The sequence below is a fragment of the Brachyistius frenatus genome, unplaced genomic scaffold (assembly GCF_029030835.1).
Source record: "Brachyistius frenatus isolate BFR_SWC_R1_liver_20210118 unplaced genomic scaffold, ASM2903083v1 Contig_303, whole genome shotgun sequence".
Taxonomy (NCBI): domain Eukaryota; kingdom Metazoa; phylum Chordata; class Actinopteri; family Embiotocidae; genus Brachyistius; species Brachyistius frenatus.
In genome coordinates, this window is record NW_027210902.1 from 236812 (window position 1) to 258254 (window position 21443).

The 21443-nt window shown below is 44.4% G+C and overlaps 1 protein-coding gene and 1 long non-coding RNA gene across 2 annotated transcripts in view; both read right to left on the reverse strand.

The window, feature by feature from the left end:
* LOC138635322 (BCAS3 microtubule associated cell migration factor-like) overlaps positions 1-21049 on the reverse strand; it is a 32238-nt gene extending 11189 nt beyond the window's left edge. Inside the window, exon 1 of the mRNA XM_069722743.1 lies at positions 20876-21049. Within this exon, the coding sequence (XP_069578844.1) occupies positions 20876-20972 (97 nt within the window). The 5' untranslated portion in view covers positions 20973-21049. The remainder of the gene's footprint in view (positions 1-20875) is intronic.
* On the reverse strand, positions 8614-9611 carry LOC138635331 (uncharacterized). Its single transcript, XR_011312121.1, has 3 exons — positions 9313-9611; positions 8949-9240; positions 8614-8767 (listed from the first exon to the last, which is right to left on the reverse strand). It is a non-coding gene; the product is annotated as an uncharacterized lncRNA (long non-coding RNA).
* Positions 21050-21443: the final 394 nt, after the last annotated feature.

Consider the following 21443-nt stretch of genomic DNA (forward strand, 5'->3'; position numbering starts at 1 on the left):
CCTATATGGTCCATATACACCGATGAGCCAAAACACTGTGACCACCGCTGCCTAATATGCTGTTGGTCCTTTGCACGCTGCCAAAACAGCTCCAGCTCATCAAGGCGTGGACTCCAGAAGACCTCTGAAGGTGTCATGTGGTATCTGGCAGCAGGACATTAACAGCAGATCTTTGTAGCTGCGTGGTGGAGCCGTCGTGGATCAGATCTGTTCCAGGTGCCGGGTCATGGTCGGTCCAGGTAATCGGCGCTGCTGACCGGGAGCACCCAACAAGCCTGAGCCAATTCAGAGATCCAGTTTTTCCACTGTTCATTTCTGCTGCACACAACAGGATCCAATAACTTAACATCCAATACATCCCAGACCATCACCTTATCATGAGATAATCAATGTTAGCCGTGATGGTGTATTCCTGGAGGATACAGCTCAGAGTCCAGAATGTGAATGTCCAGACCAGTGACCATTTCTACACATTTAAAAAAAAGTGCTCAAGGCTCACATAGGCATTTTAAAGTGATGTGCATCAACAGTAAGCACATCCAAAGAGTTCTCCTTGTGTAAGCACTTCATGAGCAGACTGCCTGTAGTAGGGAACAGATCTCAGTCTGAAGCATCCCAACCTGAACACAAACACACTCACACACATATGTCCTGATGTCCTTTGACACGCATGTTGGGAGACCCCCGCCGATGGTTTTGGACAGGACGGCTGGTCTCAGCTGAAAGAGGCTGCTGGTGTTAGTGTCCACTGAGAGGACTGATGGACAGCACAGCGTCAGGAGGCTGTCGCTTATCATCACATCACGTATTGGACCAGCTCCACAACCACGCCAAGGTAAGAGCCAGATACAGCTACACACGGTGTGTGTGTGTGTGTGTGTGTGTGTGTGTGTGTGTGTGTGTGTGTGTGTGATGTGTGTGCGCGATGTGTGTTATCACAGAAAAGGGCTAAAAATACAGCATATTGTTTGTGCGTCACACTATGTATTGTTATGGAAACCTCTCTCAAGTTAGTCATTAATAACAACAGGTGTTTTGGTAATGTAATATATATATCTATCTTTGTATGTATAAAGAGAATCAATACAGAATTGTATGGCTGAGAAAAACACAGCTGCATTGCTCTGTCTAGGTTGCAACTCTCACATCATGTTGCATCTCTGCTCACTTAGATTCTTTATAGGCCAAGATCCCTGCATGCTTTCTCTATGTGCACAATTAACCTTCCTGCTGCGCTCGGGTCTTTCGTGACCCGTTTTCACAGCCATTTTGATGCAACGAAAGACCCGAGTACAGCAGGAAGGTTAAAAAAATTAAAACATGGTTGGGGTTTCAAAACAAAAAACATCTCGTCGTCACCGCCTGGATTCAGATCTCATCGTCCTGCAGTCTGTCCTGCCTCCTGAAAGCTGTGTGTGTGTGGTGTGTCTGTGCCCATCAGGTCAGATATCTGAAACACGGTGGCCGTCTTTTCTGATGTCTCAATGCAATATAACGGATGTTAGCAGTCCTTACTGCACCAGCCCACCAGCTCACCAGTCCACCAGCCCACCAGCTCACCAGTCCACCAGCTCGCCAGCTCACCAGTCCACCAGCTCGCCAGCTCACCAGTCCGCCAGCGAACCAGTCCGCCAGCTCGCCAGCGAACCAGTCCGCCAGCTCACCAGTCTGCCAGCAAACCAGCCCGCCAGCAAACCAGTCCACCAGCTCACCAGCCCTCCAGCGAACCAGTCCACCAGCTCACCAGCCCACCAGCTCACCAGCCCTCCAGCGAACCAGTCCACCAGCTCACCAGCTCACCAGCCCACCAGCGAACCAGTCCACCAGCCCACCAGCGAACCAGTCCACCAGAGAACCAGTCCACCAGTGAACCAGCCCACCAGTGAACCAGTCCACCAGAGAACCAGTCCACCAGTGAACCAGTCCACCAGCACGGTTACATAACTGAATTGGATGCTGTTTTGATAAAACGCTAACGGTGTCCTGATTTCTCCGTCTAAATGTAGCCACTGTAGTAATACACAGACTTCTAGCATACACCTACACACACACACACACACACACACACACACACACACACACACACACACACACACACACACACACACACGCACACACACACACTGGTCTCAGCAAAGCTTTTCCTTGAGCAAGTGTGAAACCAGAACAGCAGCAAATGAAAGCAAACTCATGTCGAACTACAGAGCAGTAAGAAGAGGAACACGGTTCCATTAAGCACAACACCGATGTAGCAGGGCTTCTTGTGTACAGGTTAACTCTGAGAGAAACACAAACCCTACGCACACAAACACACACAAACAGTTAACAAAGCTGTCAGGAAAGAGTGAAGAGGGGAAGAGTTCAGCGGATTGGTCTGAATGAGCAGAGGCCTTTGAAAGGCTGTTTGTGGATGAGAAGCTGGACACAAAAAGGAAATTCCATTACATTATTATTATCTTTCCATATAGAAATCAGCAGAATAGCTGTTTATGGCATCAAATCTGACACTCCTGAGTTTGAATAAAGACAAAGTTCAGTATCAGGGTTGAAAAAAGGTCAGCTTTTAACCCATAGGTTTCCACCTCTCACAGCACTGTTCTCATGCACTGTGAGCTGTAAGGTCTTATATAGACAGGTGTGTGCCTTTCCTAATCAAGTCCAATCAGTTTAATTAAACACAGCTGGACTCCAATGAAGGAGTAGAACCATCTCAAGGAGGATCAGAAGAAATGGACAGCATGTGAGTTAAATATGAGTGTCACAGCAAAGGGTCTGAATACTTATGACCATGTGATATTTCAGTTTTTCTTTTTTAATAAATTTGCACAAATTTCTACATTTCTGTTTTTTTCTGTCAAGATGGGGTGCTGAGTGTACATTAATGAGAAATAAAATGAACTTTTTTGATTTTAGCAAATGGCTGCAATGAAACAAAGAGTGAAAAATGTAAAGGGGTCTGAATACTTTCTGTACCCACTGTAAATTTGCAGTGATGCGTATAAAAGAGCAGGTGAAGCAGTCTGGGAGCAGCACCACCTCAGAAATAAACTAATTATTTTTGGGCATTCTGAAAAATGTTTAATTATTTTCTATTTAGGTTAGGTTAGGTAGTTACTTTATTAATCCCCGAGGGGAAATATATTTATTTATATTGTAAAGTTTCATTACACCTTAAAAGATTTGGACGTAGTAGCACATTAGTGCTGTTGTGATTTTAGTTCATTTAAGTCTTTAAAATTCAGTCATATTCATGCATATATTAATTATAAAAAGAATTTCAGAAAAAAAATAATCTTTTTTTAAAAATTTACGTTTAAACTATAATTTTTACATTTATATTTTTACCAACAGCATTAATGTCCAAACTAAGACAATCTGGGTTTTTAATTTAATTTTAATCAGCAGTAAAACACAACATACACAAACCAATCAGAGGATTGAAAAAGCTGCTTTCCTCTAAAATGACTCAGTGTTTGACAGAAGATCAGTGAGCTCATCATGAGGTCTGATTTAAACATCCTTGTGTTGCTTTTTTTTTTTGCATTTGACTGATGTGGAGTGGGACAGAGAGATGATATTATCTGTACAGTATCAACATTGATTGTTTTAATGTGGCCTGATCACAGCTGAGCTTTCATCTCCAACATGTGGCTGCACAGATCCTAAACGCACAAACAGTCTGTCACATGAAAACAGAGAACATGATCATTTCTTCACTTTCATTCTCTGCCGGTCTTTTAGTTTTCTACATCTGAATGATTGATACACTTTGTTTGCCAAAAGTGTGTTTGTCTCTAACTTGAAATCCATGCTACTCACCTTGATTGTGTTTAAAAGCCTCAGCGGGGTGGAAGTCTGTAAAAGTCTAATGTGTGGAAGCCGTCTCATCCTGCTTCACCCTGCAGCTCCTGTTGACGTCCTCCATTACACAGCTGTTAATGCATCGCAGTCAGTGCAGCGAGTTTTACATGATGGGTTGTTGAGATTATTTAATGCTGAAATAATTTCATACAAAGCAATCAACCACTGCTTCAAACTGGAATCAGACATCTTGAGATGGGGGCCATCGTCGTGGTTACGACTCACGTCATGTGATCACGGCTCCTGTTAGATTCTGACGGGGAATAAAGGAGTGTGATCCGGATCAGAGTCACGCGGGAGGGAAGAGAAACGCTCGTGGTCATCTTCACATCACTTTCTTCAGCTTCCTTTACAAAACTTTTGTCAAATTACGTCACAACGAGGCCCATTCTTTAAACTTCAGGGAAACGAAGTGCGTCCACTAAACAACGAACGACGCACCGTTTAAAACCGGGTGACGGCAACGAGGAGACCTGCTTTGTTTATCGTGGAATGGAACGTCATGACAGAAAAATGTCTCACGAAACCAGCGTCCTGCACGGTGTCCGCCCTCGCTGCTAACACCTAATCCATCACTTTGCCGGAAAAGTTACGTCCCATGCCTCCTCGCAGACACGTGGAAACTAGGGACGAGCGAGTACAGTTGTTCAGTTGTTCCGTCCGACTTTTCCGGAGACCTCGGGTTAGTTTTAACCAATCGGCATGCAGCTACCTTCAGCAGTGGTTTTAAAATGGTTTTACTGAAACCGGCAACTTGATGAGGTGCTGAGCGTTTATTCTGCACGGAAATCTGAAAGTTGGCCGATTTTTTTCTAGTCGGCGAGAGTTGAAAATTGTTAACGCCGCGCTCGTCACTGTCACCAGCCGTCCAATTGCAGAGAAGGAGGGGGCGGGAAAACGCGGCCAACCACGGACACTGGTCGCTGATTGGTCTGAACTTCAGAGTCGCTGTGCTAACGCTAATACGAGCCGAGTTACCAGTCTGCATTCACAGAGAACACTGAAGCTGCGAGCGGCGGTCGATGCTTACGCTGTCCATCAGCTGACGACGAAACTTCACACCCATCGACAGCCACAGTAAGAAGATGAAACAGATTTTGGTCCAAATCTTTGGTTGTGATTCATCAACTGATGATTTTTTCCTTCGGATCGTTGGAAGGAGGACTAACACACAGACATGTCCATGATTGGATGTTCCGATGACAGGAAGTTCCATTGTTGCTCGGCTCAGCTTCGCCACCTCTCCATTATGTATCCTATCACTTATTCATGCCACCATATTTTATTGATAAACACACCTTCATTCAGGGTCATCTCAGGAGAGGTTGTGTGAGAGATAGATATCTACATGCGAGTCAGAGTGACGGTGTCGGCAGGACGTGTGTCTACATGTGCGTTGAGTGCATGCGCTCTGAAAAACACATTGTGTGAAGCGTGTTTCCAGAGTTTGCAGACATCTCATCAAAGTTAAATTTGCTTCACGACGTGCAGATATGATGGATGTGATCAAGCCTGCCGGGTTACACGCTCTCTGCTGAGAATATTAATAATACTTCAAAATGTTTTTCACCTAAAAGTGTTTCCTTTGAGAGCACGTCGTCATTCTGATTTCACACGAGAGAAGAAGCTGACGTAGATTCACTTATTCAAGGACGAGGTTTTCTGCAGCAAAATACAACGGTGACGTAACATTTCACGAGATCAGCATCAACAACAGCGACATGACGTTTTAACCTGATCTGACTCCACAGGTCAGAAACGGTCTCGGAGATTTATTATGGTTTAAATACCGTTTCATATGTTTGCATTATGGATTTGCTTGAAAAACCTTTATATAGTTGCATTGAATGTATAAATTAACACACATCCAGTTTTTTGTCTTCTATGTGTTGTGTTGTGTGCTGATGTTCAGCGGTGCGGTTCTCATGCTCACAGACGTGTAGGTATGATTACAGAAAATTAAAAAAAAGTTTTTAGGTTATTTAATCAAGTAATATGCTTTTTTTTTTTTTTTTTTTTTTAATTCAAAGCAGTCCCAAGGGGCACTGAAGACATATTCCACGAGCTGTGTGAGCATCAACACATATCCATGATAATAAGCCGTTCATTTCCACTGATTAATCCCACCGGCTTGAATGTGCTTCTAACTAACTAGATCCTGCAACGTGCGGACTGATGGTGTTTGAAGGTGGAGGACTCTCCCCATCTGAAAAGCCGCATTAGGAAGGGGAGTGTACAGGCTGCCATCGTGTCCCCCTCCTGACTGCATCCCACCACCTCCCTGATCTCTCTCCAAGGACTCGGTGCCTTTCCCATGTCTTTGTAGTCTGGATGGAAGGAACGGCATAAACGAGGGTAATGGTGCTCCTCAGCTCTACGTACCTCACTCAGTCGGTTTCTGACACAGTCCAGCAAATTCTAATGTCAAAAAGGTGTGGAGAGAGGGAGGTTTTACGAGGACTGCTTTTGAAGTGCATCGAGGCCCCGAGGCTTCTCTCAGAAGGTGGAGGCTCGCTTGGAGTAAACATGAGATGGACCTCCTGATATTTTCTCACCGTCTAAAGACAGAAGAGGATCATCTTGGTATAACTTCCTACGCAGGCTGCACATGACGCAGTATTACCTGCATTACAACAAGCTCATGCTCTCTGACTGCTCTCGGCTCAGAGACCAACCCCGGCCTCTTATTCACGTCACAAACATGCTTCAGCATCACATCGGTGAAGAAAACTGTCATTTTCAAGAAGAAATAAGATTAAGTGGTGGATTCAACAACATCAAAGAACTTTGTATCTTTACACCGAACTCCAAACCACGGAAATATCACGCGATGGAAGTCACTAGTATCAGCTAGAGTGACAGTTTGGAGAAAATGGCCTGGATGCAGTTTGAGCGACGGGTCACGGACCACGACGAGTTCATCGCTCGAGTGAGCAGAGCGACAGAAGCAGCAGCAACAACAAGTGTTTTGCTGCGTGCTGCCGCCGCCGCCGGTGGTGGAGCAGATTGGGTGAAGTAGATTGCCGTCAGCCACAAGCCCATTTCTGATGCTCTGCACAAAGTGTGTCTCCGGACCTCTTGTTGTCTGTCCGACTCAAAACAGACACGGGAGCCGGGCTTTAAAAAGCGCTTCCCACCACTCTCACCATCTTCCTCTATCTCGCCCTAATTCTCTCTCTCTCACTGTGCTCTCGCTCTCCCTCTTTTTCAGTGAACCCTTACAGCCCTGTGTGTGTGTGTGTGTGTGTGTGTGTGTGTGTGTGTGTGTGTGTGTGTGTGTGTGTGTGTGTGTGTGTGTGTGTGTGTGTGTGTGTGTGTGTGTGTGTGTGTGTGTGTGTGTGTGTATGTGTGTGTGTGTGTCTCCCTTGAGCTAGCTGTTAAGTGCAGTCTCCAAAAAAACTTCACAAAAGCCCATTTGCAGTCGGCTACAGCTCCACACACAACATACACACAAGTGCAGAGTGACACTAACGCGCACAGACACATATATACACAATTACATTCACACTCGGAGACCCTCACACATGTAGACACACACTCGTACACGCACACTTTTCACACTTCCCTCTGGGCAAACGAGGCAGAGTAGCAGAAGCGAGGCTGGGATAAATGATACAATGATATCCAGGCCTGACTTGTCAGTGGAGTTGAGGGAGAGGAGGAGGATGAAGAGGAGGAGGGTCGGGCGGTGGCAACTCTGAATACAGGAATTATTCTTCATCGTCTCACAGTGTCGCCGCACATTACGCTCAAACTCTCGCCTGGCAACGTGGAGAGAGAGAGAAGGAGAGAGGTTTGGAGGAGAGGTGGGGGAAAGCGCTGAAGGGCAGCTATAATGACCACACTCTGCTTTCACACTCGCTGTCTCCTCTCTCAGCACCATACTCTCCGGCCTCAGCCAGCCTCGCACTCCCTTTTCTGTTCTTTCACTCGGTCCCTGACGTCTTTTTCCCCCTCTCTTCCTCCCTGCGTTTGTTCTTTCTGTCTGTCACGGCAGGGCTGAGGAGCTTTCAGGGAGAGAGTGCACTCATTTGCTCTCTCTCACGATTTCTTCCCTCTCTTTGGTTAAAGGGACAACATGGCCCTCTGGGCATGTCACAAAATGATTAACTAATAGCTTTAAGTTAGTCAAGTATCTAAATGGTGTGTGTGTGTGTGTGTGTGTGTGGTCCAATGCATGTGTACTTCAGTCTGTACATTAGGCCGGCTATTGAGATCATAGTCACAATTCTCCTGTGGAACCAGCTCCCAGTTTGTGTTGGAGGGGCAGAAACCCTCTCTAGCTTTAAGATTAGACTCAAAACGTTCCTTCTTGATAAAGCCTATAGTTAGGGCTGGCTCAGGTAGACCTGAACCAACCCTTAGTTATGCTGTTATAGGCCGAGGCTGCTGGAGGACCTCGTTACACGCTGAGCTTCTTTTCTTTCCTCCTACTCTTTAACTGACTCATACCTCACCATCTTCTTCTCTCCCATAGTTTCTTCTTATTATCTGTAGTCTCCATTCAGTTCCTTCACTCGTGTAGTTTCTGTTCTTTCTTTTCCAGATGTCCCGTCATGGAGCTGCATGTCTCTGCTCTGTGATTGTCGTCTCCACCAACAGTTCTTCTCTTCTGTCTCTATGCTGTCCTTTTCTCTCTCTGCTCTCCTCTCACTCCAACCGGTCGAGGCAGATGGCCACCCACCTCTGATCCTGGTTCTGCTAACAGATGCTCCGCCCACCTCTGAGTCTGGTTCTTTTAACAGATGCTCCTCCCACCTCTGATCCTGGTTCTTTTAACAGATGCTCCGCCCACCTCTGAGTCTGGTTCTGTTAACAGATGCTCCTCCCACCTCTGATCCTGGATCTGTTAACAGATGCTCCGCCCACCTCTGAGTCTGGTTCTGTTAACAGATGCTCCGCCCACCTCTGATCCTGGATCTGTTAACAGATGTTCTCCACCTCTGATCCTGGTTCTGTTAACAGATGCTCCGCCCACCTCTGAGCCTGGTTCTGTTAACAGATGCTCCGCCCACCTCTGATCCTGGTTCTGTTAACAGATGCTCCTCCCACCTTTGATCCTGGTTCTGTTAACAGATGTTCTCCACCTCTGATCCTGGTTCTGTTAACAGATGCTCCTCCCACCTCTGATCCTGGTTCTGTTAACAGATGCTCCGCCCACCTTTGATCCTGGTTCTGTTAACAGATGTTCTCCACCTCTGAGTCTGGTTCTGTTAACAGATGTTCTCCACCTCCGACCCTGGTTCTGTTAACAGATGCTCCTCCCACCTCTGAGCCTGGTTCTGTTAACAGATGCTCCGCCCACCTCTGATCCTGGTTCTGTTAACAGATGCTCCTCCCACCTCTGATCCTGGTTCTGTTAACAGATGCTCCTCCCACCTCTGATCCTGGTTCTGTTAACAGATGCTCCGCCCACCTTTGATCCTGGTTCTGTTAACAGATGTTCTCCACCTCTGATCCTGGTTCTGTTGGAGGTTTCTTCCTGTTAAACAGAGTTTTTCTTCCCTCTGTTGGAGGTTTTTCTCCCTTAAAGAGGAGTTTTTCCCTCCTAGCTTATGTGGGAATTGTTGAATTGTTGGTTTCTCTGTTTAATGTTGTAAAGTTCAACTGTAAGGACTTTAATGTGTTAAGTGCCATGAAATAACCTGTGTTGTGATTTGGCGCTATATAAATAAAGTTGAATTGAATTGAATTGAATTGAAGATACGAGGAGAGTTTATCACTAAATGTTGATCGTCACTGAAGTAAACGTAGTGAAACAAGTTGTTCTGGTCATGTTGTTTCCATTTCAGCTGCTGTCACTTTCACAATGTGGATAACGGTGGAAAACAACAGGCGGTGCAGTCATCAGTGATCAAAGCTCGATTAATGCACAGTACATTATCCTACAGTGAAAGATGTGGTGCTGTAACACAATATTACTGTATGATAAGATAACATTTCATTTAAATAGTCTCAAGACTTGTTCACAGCAGAAAGTAGCACCGAAAGGTTCATCCATCCTGGGAGCTCGGTGATAGAGCGACTCTCCCGAGGTGGTGGGAAGAAGTCGGGCAGTAAGTTATTGCTGAGTGGTAACAAAACCTGCAACTGAATATCTGGTGGGTTCAGAGTCATGAGCTAAACAGTCATTTTTCAGTTTCAGCTTATAGACTGTATTTAATGAAGGCAAAGTTCTTGTAAAGATTCTCAGGAAAAATCAACATTTGACAAATTTGGCTTCTTTAAGAGTTTTGTGGAAAAGTGTTTGCCTTCCCTACAAAAGTTTTGCATCAAAAATGTACAATAAATGCAAACTATGCTCAGCCTTAGTTGCAAATAAAGACTCACAGTGAGACATGATAGATATTTGGCAGGAAGTTGGATCACATATACCTCTGTTATGTGATATCAATGTGAGAATTGGCCGGCCCGATGCAGCCAGAACCAGAGCTGGTTCTGTGCAAGGCTCGCGTGCTTGTTGCTGCTGTTGATGTGTGTCACTGTATGGTTATGTATGTATGTTTAGAGCTGAAGCCAGCAGACGTTGGGACGGATTGATAGGAAAAGAAAAACCTCCAAGCCTGTACACCCCTGACTTCCTCTCACACACACACACACACACACACACACACACACACACACACACACACACACACACACACACACACACACACACACACACACACACACACACACACACACACACACACACACACACACTCATCCCTGTGTGTTGTTGCTCTTATGATGGGTATCAGTACTAAAACAAGGCTGAATAGCAGAGAAACCAGTCAGTCGTTGGGATAATAGCGTGGCTTTGTGTGAAAGGAGTACGCGGCCAATTCAAATACAGGATGTATTGTAGGACCATTAAATCACGCAGCTGTCTGAACAGGCGTACAGTCTACTTTCCTTAATAGTCCAATTAATGAGGTTTTCTATGGAATTATTTCTATAATAGCAAAGCTTGAAGAGGCTTTTCACTTTTACATAATAGGAAAAAGGATGTTTTTTTCCTATGCAGCTTGTTGATGTGGCTGCAGGCTTCGAGCGAGATGACACATGCAGATCACTTACTATTGTGTTCTGACAAGAGAAGCCAATCGACAACATGTTCAAAGCAGCTGTTGTAAGGTTGTCTGGACGGTCATATTATCTACAATCAGGACAATATGAAAGATTTCATTTAATAAAAGAACATTATCTTGAAGTACAAGTTTAGCTGTCTTCCTCTAAACAGCGCTAGCAGCACTCAGCGTTGATGGATGATATTCTGAAAGCTGCCACTGCTCCTTTTTAATTCTTGGCCCTGAATGTGTTGGTAATCTGCAGACGACATGTGAACTTGTTTCTTTTAGCTGTGATAACAGCGTATGTATTTGGACACAGAGTACATCTGAATATACTTTGATTGCATCGTTTGTCAAACAACCACATGGTCCTGATACCTTGTTGTCAACACTGGTCTAAATTAACAGTCAAAGATTGTTTTTTCTTCTTGTTGAAAAAGTAGACTGATGTTGATTTCAAAGACAGACGTTGCCAACATAAAGTCTACATTTAAAATGGGTAGTCCCTAAAATAGGAACACAAAGGTCTGAGATTTTTTCTGGTAAGTGGCCACAGATTGAAAGATGAAGCATAAATCTGCCTCTGTGTCACAGATTATTTCTAATAACACGGTTGGTGTCATGGTGAGTGTGCGAGGCCTTGATCAGTGTTACGTATCGATGTGAATCTTAGAAAATGCAGATAAAGTACAAATAAATGGTACAGTTTCATACAGTCATATTTCCAGTCATATGAAGTGTGTGTGCACGAGTGGGGCTTTCCAACATCATTTGAAACACCTAAAACAGCATGACGCAGCTTACCTGCAGCTACAACAGCGTAACAAACACCAGCCAGTACAATTATTATATATGTGGCTTTCATACACCTCTATAACCGTAACACCAGAGTCAAGCCGTGGAAATCACCTATAATTCTGACTCTCCTATTTACATTCAACACAAAGTCAATAAATAAAGTCCCATAAATGCAGACTTCAGTCATTTATGGACCATTACGGACTTTAAAATCAAAACACGATGAATACGTGGCAGAAATGGGACTTCCCATTTGTCTGATTATAATAATCAAGACATTGACCTTATAGGGTGGAAAGGCTCCTCACTGAAACTTAAATGATGCTGACAGCAGTGTCCCAGTCACGACCTCAGAGGTGCAGAACAACAGAGAACTTCTGCAGGTTATTTTGACGAGACGCTCCAAATCTGGACATTTCAACAGAAAAATAATGAGTATATGAACCAATTCGAGCCCACGGGGACTAATAACTAAAGCAATTATGGTGCTTTAGAAATGAGTAACAGTAATGAGTAATGTATTGCATTTTCCAGTTAGGAGACCAACACCAGTTAGATGCATACGCTAGATTACAGGCTTTTAGCAACTGCCAGCGACATTAAAACAATAAAGCTTTATATTTGATAGGTTATTGTAATATATATTGCGCATTCATCAAATGGAAAATGAACTCTTGGTCCAAATGGAAAAATAGCAAGCTATTAAAGTGCGATGCTGCCCAATGTAATATTGATTAGTAAATGGCGTTAGAGAGATAAGCAACATCGCGGCGTCTCTTTAAGATTGTTGTAGATCGAGTGCTAAAACCAACACGCTCACATATGTTCACAAATACATGAACACAATTTCTTCGTTAGGGAGGAAACTCTCAATCTTCACCCAGAAATTACATCAACAGATATTTCCGATTTCAAACTCTCTTTATCTTTCATAGAAGTTGCACACACATACGAAGCAGCACACGAATGTTTTCTCTGAAGTGATAACATCAGATGTGCACTGGAGCTCTCCCAAAGCATACGTATAGTGTGTCACCGAGCCAGAAGCCTGCAGTCAGGGCTCCAACAGCAAACGGACAATTACTAAGTCAGGGTGACTGTTTAGACCTCCGCCTGCTGGCCCATAAATAATAAGAACATTTAAGAGGCAGCGCAGGCCGGTCACCTGGGAAACCACATGCAGATATTAGGTAGTTGATAGAAACACATATCCATCGACACACATGTACACACAAACTCCAACAATTGCAAACACACACACACACACACACACACACACACACACACACACACACACACACACACACACACACACACACACACACACACACACACACACACACAACTATAGCGCCTGCGTGCATTTTCTGCAAACACATGTATGTGAAGGGTATAGCTAATAAAATACAGGCCCACACAGTCACTGACACACATATACACACACACAAGCGCACATTTACAGCTCAAATATAAACACACGAGAGGGGTACACATGCACACACACACACACACACACACACACACACACACACACACACACACACACACACACACACACACACACACACACACACACACACACACACACACACACACACACACACACACACACACACACACACACACACACACACACACACACACACACACACAGAGAGAAGAGGAAATGCTCTCAGCCTCTCTGTGCTGATAAGACTCCCCTAAATATTTGTGTTGAGTCGGGCGTTGAGAGAACCAGCTGAGCTCTGTGCTGTTCGGCCAGTCTTACAATTATTACTATTATTATTATTATTATTATTATTATTATTATTATTATTACTCCCCGTTTCTTTGAGCTGGGATCTAAGAAACTGAGCTGTGTGAGACCTGGTGGGTGTGGGTGGTCCGCGCACCCTTACCTCATCAATCAAACAAACTACACTCAACACACACACACCGCAGCGCATTCACATGAAAAACAAATAAAAGTGCAGGATATTTGGCCATTTTCCATCTTCACTCTGTGACTCGTGATGAAAGGTCGAAGGGACTCGTTTACGACTCACATCAGGACCATCCTGCTGAAGACACACAGGAACAGGTTTCTGAGACAGATTGGCGTCAGGATGGGTGCTGGCTTCACTCAGCTAATTTACAAAAAAAAAAAAATCAATTTAATAACTCATAAATAAAACTCAAAATCACTTTTAAGAGTCATTAAGTAGAATTAACTGGATTCACATTGCACTGCTGATACTGTTCTGGATCTACAGACTTGAAGGACATTAAGAAAGATACATTTTGTTCTTATTTCTGATCATTAAACAGGTTTACTCCAAATTGTTTGGGTCAACATAATTGGATTAATCCCACTAAAGTAAAGGGTCCACCTCATCTGTCTGTATACAAAAAGTTCTGGTTTGGCAAACTGGACGGTGAGTGTGTGTATATATATATATATATGTATATATATATATATTATTAGATACACCTGTTCAGATGCTTGTTAACACAAATATCTGATCAGCCAATCACATGGCAGCAACTCAATGCATTTGGGCATGTAGACACGGTGAAGACGAGCTGCTGAAGATCAAACGGAGCATCAGAACAGGAAGAAAGGTGATTTCAGTGATTTGAAGGTGGCAGGTTGTTGGAGCCAGACGGGCTGGTCTGAGTATTTCACTAACTGATGATCTACTGGGATTTTCACCAACAACCATCTCTAGCTTTACAGAGAACGGTCCAACAAAGAGAAAATACCCAGGGAGCCGCAGTTCTCTGGGTGATGATGCCTCGTTGATGCCAGAGGTCAGAGGTCAGAGGAGAACGGTCAGACTGGTTGGAGATGATAGAAAGGACAGTATGTCCAATAAGCACTCGTTCCAACCGAGAAGATCTGAACAACACCTGGAAGCTTAAAGCAGATGGACTCCAGCAGCAGAAGACCACCGGGTCCTCCTGTCAGCTAACAACAGCAAACTGAGGCTGGATTCACACCGGCTCATTGGACAGGAGAAGATCGGAGTAACGTCTCCGTCTCACAAGTCTGGATTTCTGCTGCCACATTCAGATGGTCGGCAGAGTTTGGCATCAACGACATGAAAGTGTGGATCCATCCTGCCTCGTATCAGCGGTTCAGGCTGGTGGTGGTGTGGTGGTGGTGGGGGGATATTTTCTTGGCCCACCTAAAGCAGTTCTGAAAGCAAAAGGGGTCCAACCGGTACGAGCAAGGTGTACCTAATAAAGTAACTGGTGAGTGTATATGTGTATATGACGGACAGTTATATACAGTTTGGATTTCAGTTCTGCTACATGATGCATGCACAGCCCTGTATTTGAACCGAGATTGAACTCCAGCATTTTTGAGACTTCTGTGGTATGGAAATAGGAAAGATGAATGGCGGATTTTAATATCAGCTGATGACAGATTTTAACCAAAATCGCTGGTACGGAGCACGAAACAGGCGTCAGTCAACGCTGCCCCAAACACAACTACATGTAATCAAAGCAAAAATGTAATCAAAAGGCCAGTTTATGCTTTTGTATGTATGCTGAATTTTTTTGCAATTTGTCCAAACAAAAGTTAAATCCTGAAAAAAGAAAAGAAAATCATACTAACAAGCATGGTACTGATGAAATGATGAAATGATGACCTAGAATACAGACAGGCCTGTGAGCCGCACATACAAAGTGGAAATATCAATTTAGCTGTTTTCTGGTGCTGATTAACACGACACCACTAACTTACTATGGGATGGTTCATATTTCCTGCTGTAAACACACGGCGCTCTTTGAAAAAGTCCTGCGATGCTCAGTGAGCGACACCACGGCTACAAGCACTCAGCAACAAAAATGGATAAAATAAAAATACTCCTAAATATGGTATGTTGTGAAATGACATGATGCGAGTAAACAAACATAAAGAGTGGCGTTGTTCTGAGCCGCTCTCAGCTGAGACACACCGGTCCACTCTCCATATGGCTTCAATGGAATTTATGTTGGGCAGGCACCAATAAGCCAAATCTAGTTAGCAACATTATATCATTGGAGCCAAATCTAATTTCAGCCCCAGTGTGTTTTAGTCGTCAGTGACTGTCTGCCCTCCTCTTCTTCATCCTCTGTTCTCTCCCTCCGTCCATCCGTCCATCTCTCTGTGTGAGTGTCACCTGCCCCCCGAGCTGGCGACGCCGGGTCTCGGCCTTAGCGTGAGAGCCCCATTACCCTGACTAGAGGCTTTGTTTTCTCTGTGAATCTGCAAAAGAGTATGTGTGTGTGTGTGTGTGTGTGTGTGTGTGTGTGTGTGTGTGTGTGTGTGTGTGTGTGTGTGTGTGTGTGTGTGTGTGTGTGTGTGTGTGTGTGTGCTGGAGGAGAATGTCAGAGAGACGGTGATTTGTTACATCAGCGAGCATTCCAGCTCTGAATCCTCTGAGTGTGTGAGGAGACTCACAGAGAGAACATGTCTTGTTTGTTGCTGTGTTTCCATCCAAATCTACTTTTGTGAGTTATCATATTGCAAACGTTTTTTTTTATCGATGAAAACAAAACTGTGATGAATAGCAGTGGGATTGCATAAATAATGACATAGACAGGGCTTGAAACTAATTGTAAATAAAAGTTTGAAAAGTTTGCAGAAAATTCACTCAGCAGTTGCTTGGAAACATATGACAGAGAAATAGATGAGGGGGATTTGAGGTATGAGTGAGTGTGTGTGTGTGTGTGTGTGTGTGTGTGTGTGTGTGTGTGTGTGTGTGTGTGTGTGTGTGTGTGTGTGTGTGTGTTTGCAATCAGGTTCAAGGTCTATGTTCCCTGCTCCAGTGTTGTGTGTTTATGTGTGTGTGTGTGTGTGCGTGTGTCGAAGCGCTGTAGCCACAGCTCTGAGCAAATGGAGACACTGAGCAAGATACCATCTGCCTCTGCCCATCTAAGTCTCACGCCAAGACACGCACACACACACACACACACACACACACACACACACACACACACACACACACACACACACACACACACACACAATTCAAGTCACAGCAGAAACCCTTTAAGTGTACATATATTAACATGAAAATATCAGCAAATGTAAATAATGAATTGAATGCCACAACTCTGTCAAACCCCGTCATGTTTACCTCCTGCTGACCCGGAGGGAGGGTATCATGTGTGGATTATATGTGGTCCAGTTGACATGTGGACTGTTGCCTCGTTCCAATAGAAAGCCACAAGAAATCAGATCTGAGCAATCAGGGCCAAGAATATGTTTTTTAACAATATTTCCAAAGCTTGTGTAGAAATACCACGACGAATCAAAGAAACCCCCCAAAAAACAAAGAACCATGAAACGCCTGGTGCACAATTTACTGATTCATCTGCATCTTGAGGTCTGAAGATGGATTTGGCTCTCATGTACACATTTAATATGGCTTCTATTACTGGTGATGTCTCACAATGTGAAGTCTTTGGTGCGTTCAGATTTCATCTTGAGTTCTAATGAATTCTGGAGTTTCTGACGTGCGTGATTGTTCGGCTGCAGACGGCCAACAGACGCGTTTCCTGACGGTCGATGCAGACGTGTGCTGTAAATGAGTCCTCTTCCTCCTGCTGTGTCTCGCCAGGTAAACACAGACATGGTGAACTCAGATGGACGTGTCTTTCCCTACGGTACATCTATCTTCAACCTTCGGTTTCATTTTCACAGATGTTGTTAAAAACACTTTACATAGCCTGTCTGTTTACACTCCACAAATCACCACGGCAACATGTGGACATTTTTCATGTTTCAATTTAAAAACATATTACATTACCTTTCAATGATTTCAGATGTTTTATTTGTGACTATTTCTGTCTCAATGCATTTTATGTTAATTAATCAATAAATCTTATGTTTTCTCCCATTTTTTGTTTTAGAGTTACTGGTTTCACATTCAGTTTTTTCTTTTAAGTATTAATTTAAATATTATACTTGAATTCTTATTTTCGCGCTTCTGTTTTAATCCCAGTCTGTTAAAAGGTATTTGAACCTCATTGAGACGCTGAATGATAATGTTCATGTTCACTGATATGGAGTCAAATTAAAATGTTGAAAAGCACTGAATGTTACGGGTCTTTCTAAAGTGCTACTTGCTCTATTTGCTCACTATTTTTTCTCCCTACAGTGTTTGACATTTTCTCGTTACTTTGGTGTGTAAAGTGCTGACGTGCCCATTCACTCCCAATACAGGGTCGGCGAATAGGATTAGATTTGTTACTCAAAAAATTACATCTCGAAAAAAACAGTTTTCAAAAGAACAAGTGTATTTCTTTGTGTTGACAGAGAGATAAGAGAATTAAAACTACGCTGTCTGTATGGCTGCATGAATAACTGAGAAAATTCAGTGTGTTTTTGTTTGAATTAGGGAGAACCAACCCTTTAATCTGTATTCACGTGTAGCCTGGATTAATACGGACCACTTCTTCAATAAACAGGTTATTGAACAAACCGAATCCATCCATCATGCGCAAACCAAGATGGATGACACGGACACAACCGGGCGCCCCGTTTCTTTTTTTTTCTTCACAAAACCACAACTCCTACACGGCCCTCTGCTCCTCACAGCAGACACGGGAACATTTCCTATATGTTACAGTGAGAAGTGCTGTGCTATTAGATTAGCCTACAGAGACTGAGGCCTCTGTGTGTATGAATGGACGGAGGAACCAACGAGTCCATCACATTCCCCGTGGATGATGTCTTCAGCACGGCTCAGGGTGCAGGACAGCGTGAGTGTGTGTGTGTGTGTGTGTGTGTGTGTGTGTGTATGTATCACGGCTGTATTTTGATGTAATGCGATCAGTAATGAATTTTATGTTGCATTAAGGGGGGGGGGGCGGTGAGGGGGGCGGCGGCGGGTGGGGGGAACAAGAAGTGACTGACTAGTAGTGTCCGGGAGTCTCCAACATCTAATCTAATGAAGAAACACAGAGAGGGAAATGAAAGGGGGGAGGAGGGGGGGGGGTAGCAGTGAAAAGGAGTGATGAGAAGAGAGCGAGAGAAAAAAGGGAGCGAGAGAAAAGGGAGAGAGAGGCTACAAATGAGGTTAAGTCTGACAGAGAGAGAGAGCGAGAGAGAGAGAGAGAGAAGGACAGGGCTGGATAGGGTGAGGGACGGTTGGTCGGTGGGGAGAGGGCAGGAGCGGGGGGGTCTGATAGTCGATGCTAAATCCATTAGGGCCTTGTGACCCCCCCCCCCACTCCTCTACCCCAACACCCTCCCCACCACACCCCACCCCTGTGGCTGACTCTGTGGAACCCCCCCTCCAACACCACGCACACACATACACACACACATTTAAATCAAAGGAGCTCTTGTTCACTTAAGAAAGGGGCGGTGTGTGTGTGTGTGTGTGTGTGTGTGTGTGTGTGTGTGTGTGTGTGTGTGTGTGTGTGTGTGTGGGGGGGGGGGGGGGTGGGGGGGGGGGGCACTGCTGCTTCCTAAACGAGTTAACCATTTGGACTGTCAGGGCCAACGGCATGTCTGCTGCAAACACGCGCACACACACACACACACACACACACACACACACACACACACACACACACACACACACACACACACACACACACACACACACACACACACACACACACACACACACACACACACACACACACACACACACACACACACACACACACACACACACACACACACACACACACACACACACAGAGATACACAGAGAGGAAGGCAAACCTTAAAGTAAAGCAAAGCATGTGCAGATATCCCTAAAAGACAACCAGAACATCCTCCCAGTGTCCAGGTGATCCATGACTGAACTTCGACCTGGCAGCACTGCATGCTGGGTAATACCACAGAGAGGAAGTCAGGCTGCCTAACAAGACACTCGGCTACATGAGGTTTATAAAACAACTAAACAGTGACCCAGACTAAAGCATCAGGACACCCACTGCTACAAATCTATCACACCATTTTACGTCTAATACGTAAACTTTTTACTGTCAGTTTGAATTCATAGTAACATTAAAACAAGTTTTGCCCCTTCATGTTCACACCTGTCATTCAAAAGTAGCCTGGTGCGAACCAGAACCCAATTTCCCTCCGTGAATATGTGCGTCTGGTCCCCCTCCATAGGGAATCGTTTGCAGGCGTTGCATCCTACTGGGCGTAGACCTCCGGTTCATTTTAACCAATCAGCATGCGCCTAAACCGGCCGACCCTCTGCCAGCGCTGCAGCTACCTACCGTGTCCACCAGAGCGATTTTTCCTGCGTATTTATTAAATTGTTTTAATGAACGCCAGCAGCTTGACGACGTGCTGAAAGGTGATTTTTTTTTTCCCAGTCAACGAGAGTATATAAAAATATCAGGTGGGTGGGGGGATGGGTACACACAAAAAGAGGGGATTCAGTTTGTTCCTACAAACATAATTTTGCATTAAAAAGACTATAATTAAATTGAACTTCAGAAGAGATCCACTTGATTGGTTTAATTCATTCTGCTGAAGCCTCACGTCAGTTTAAATATAAGAGGAATGGTAACAATAAGCAAACCCCTGTTTCTATTTTCATACGTACATGACTGTTGTTTTAGGACAGACTAAAAAACAGTGAACCTATCCTTTAATGTTCCTTAAAGCTTTTACAGACATGCCAAGAAGGATGTCTGGATTTGGGTTGAAGCTTTTTAAGCATCACTTCCTCATCTGTCTGTGATTGGTAGGAGCCCCAAAGGTCATAACCTCCTGCATGAATATCTGTCACAGAAAAGTGAGCAGGGACACGTTAGTTTGCTCTCAGAAAAACAGAGAAATGGTCTGAGGAATGTTTTTAAATTGGATTTCTTTTGCACAAATGTCCTCAGAAAGAGCAGCGTACGAAGACAGCTGATTTATTTTGTATTTGTTTTTAGATCAGATTTGCTTTCAGTAAATTTATCAGCTCAACAGTCCTTCCTCTGTTTTTAACAACTAGTGTTTTCAGCCACACTGAACAAAGAACCAACAACAGAACCAGGGTGGGTTAAAGAAACCAGAACAAGGTCACTGTGGTGAAAAGGCCTGAAAGAACAACCTCGAGGAGAAAAGTGAATCGTGGATTGAATAAAACACATTTAACTGGTGTGGCCAGGTGTTCATGTGAAAGGTGTGTCTTTTGGTGTGTGTGTTTCAGGTGTGTCAATCGTCCTCTGACCTGTAGCCGAGCCCACGATGTCCCTGGAGGGCGACTCAGACATGGCGTCGGCCAGTCTCTCTCGAAGGCCTTCATCGCTGGCGTCTGCTGATCCCATGTTGTGCCGCGGCACGCCGAAGCTCTCTGGCCAGCTCCCGCACACCTCCAGCAGGGTGACACCACGGCCATCGAACGGCCCTGCGCGCGCACACACACACACACACACACACACACACACACACACACACACACACACACACACACACACACACACACACACACACACACACACACACACACACACACACACACACACACACACAGGGTTAGTTTGATTACTGAATATACTGAAGGATGGAGACGTACCAGGTGGGTGATGTGATCTGATCAGCAGAACCGGGTTCAGGCCTGATCCTCACAGTTTCAATATATTTTTGATTCCATGTTTAAAAGTTTTCACATGAAAGACTGGAAGTGCACGTCATAATTAGTCAGTGAACATCAAAATAAACTGTAACAGATTTCAGACAAAACCTCTCACATCATACTTACGATGCTACGATTGATTGAAAATCTAAATTTAATAGAA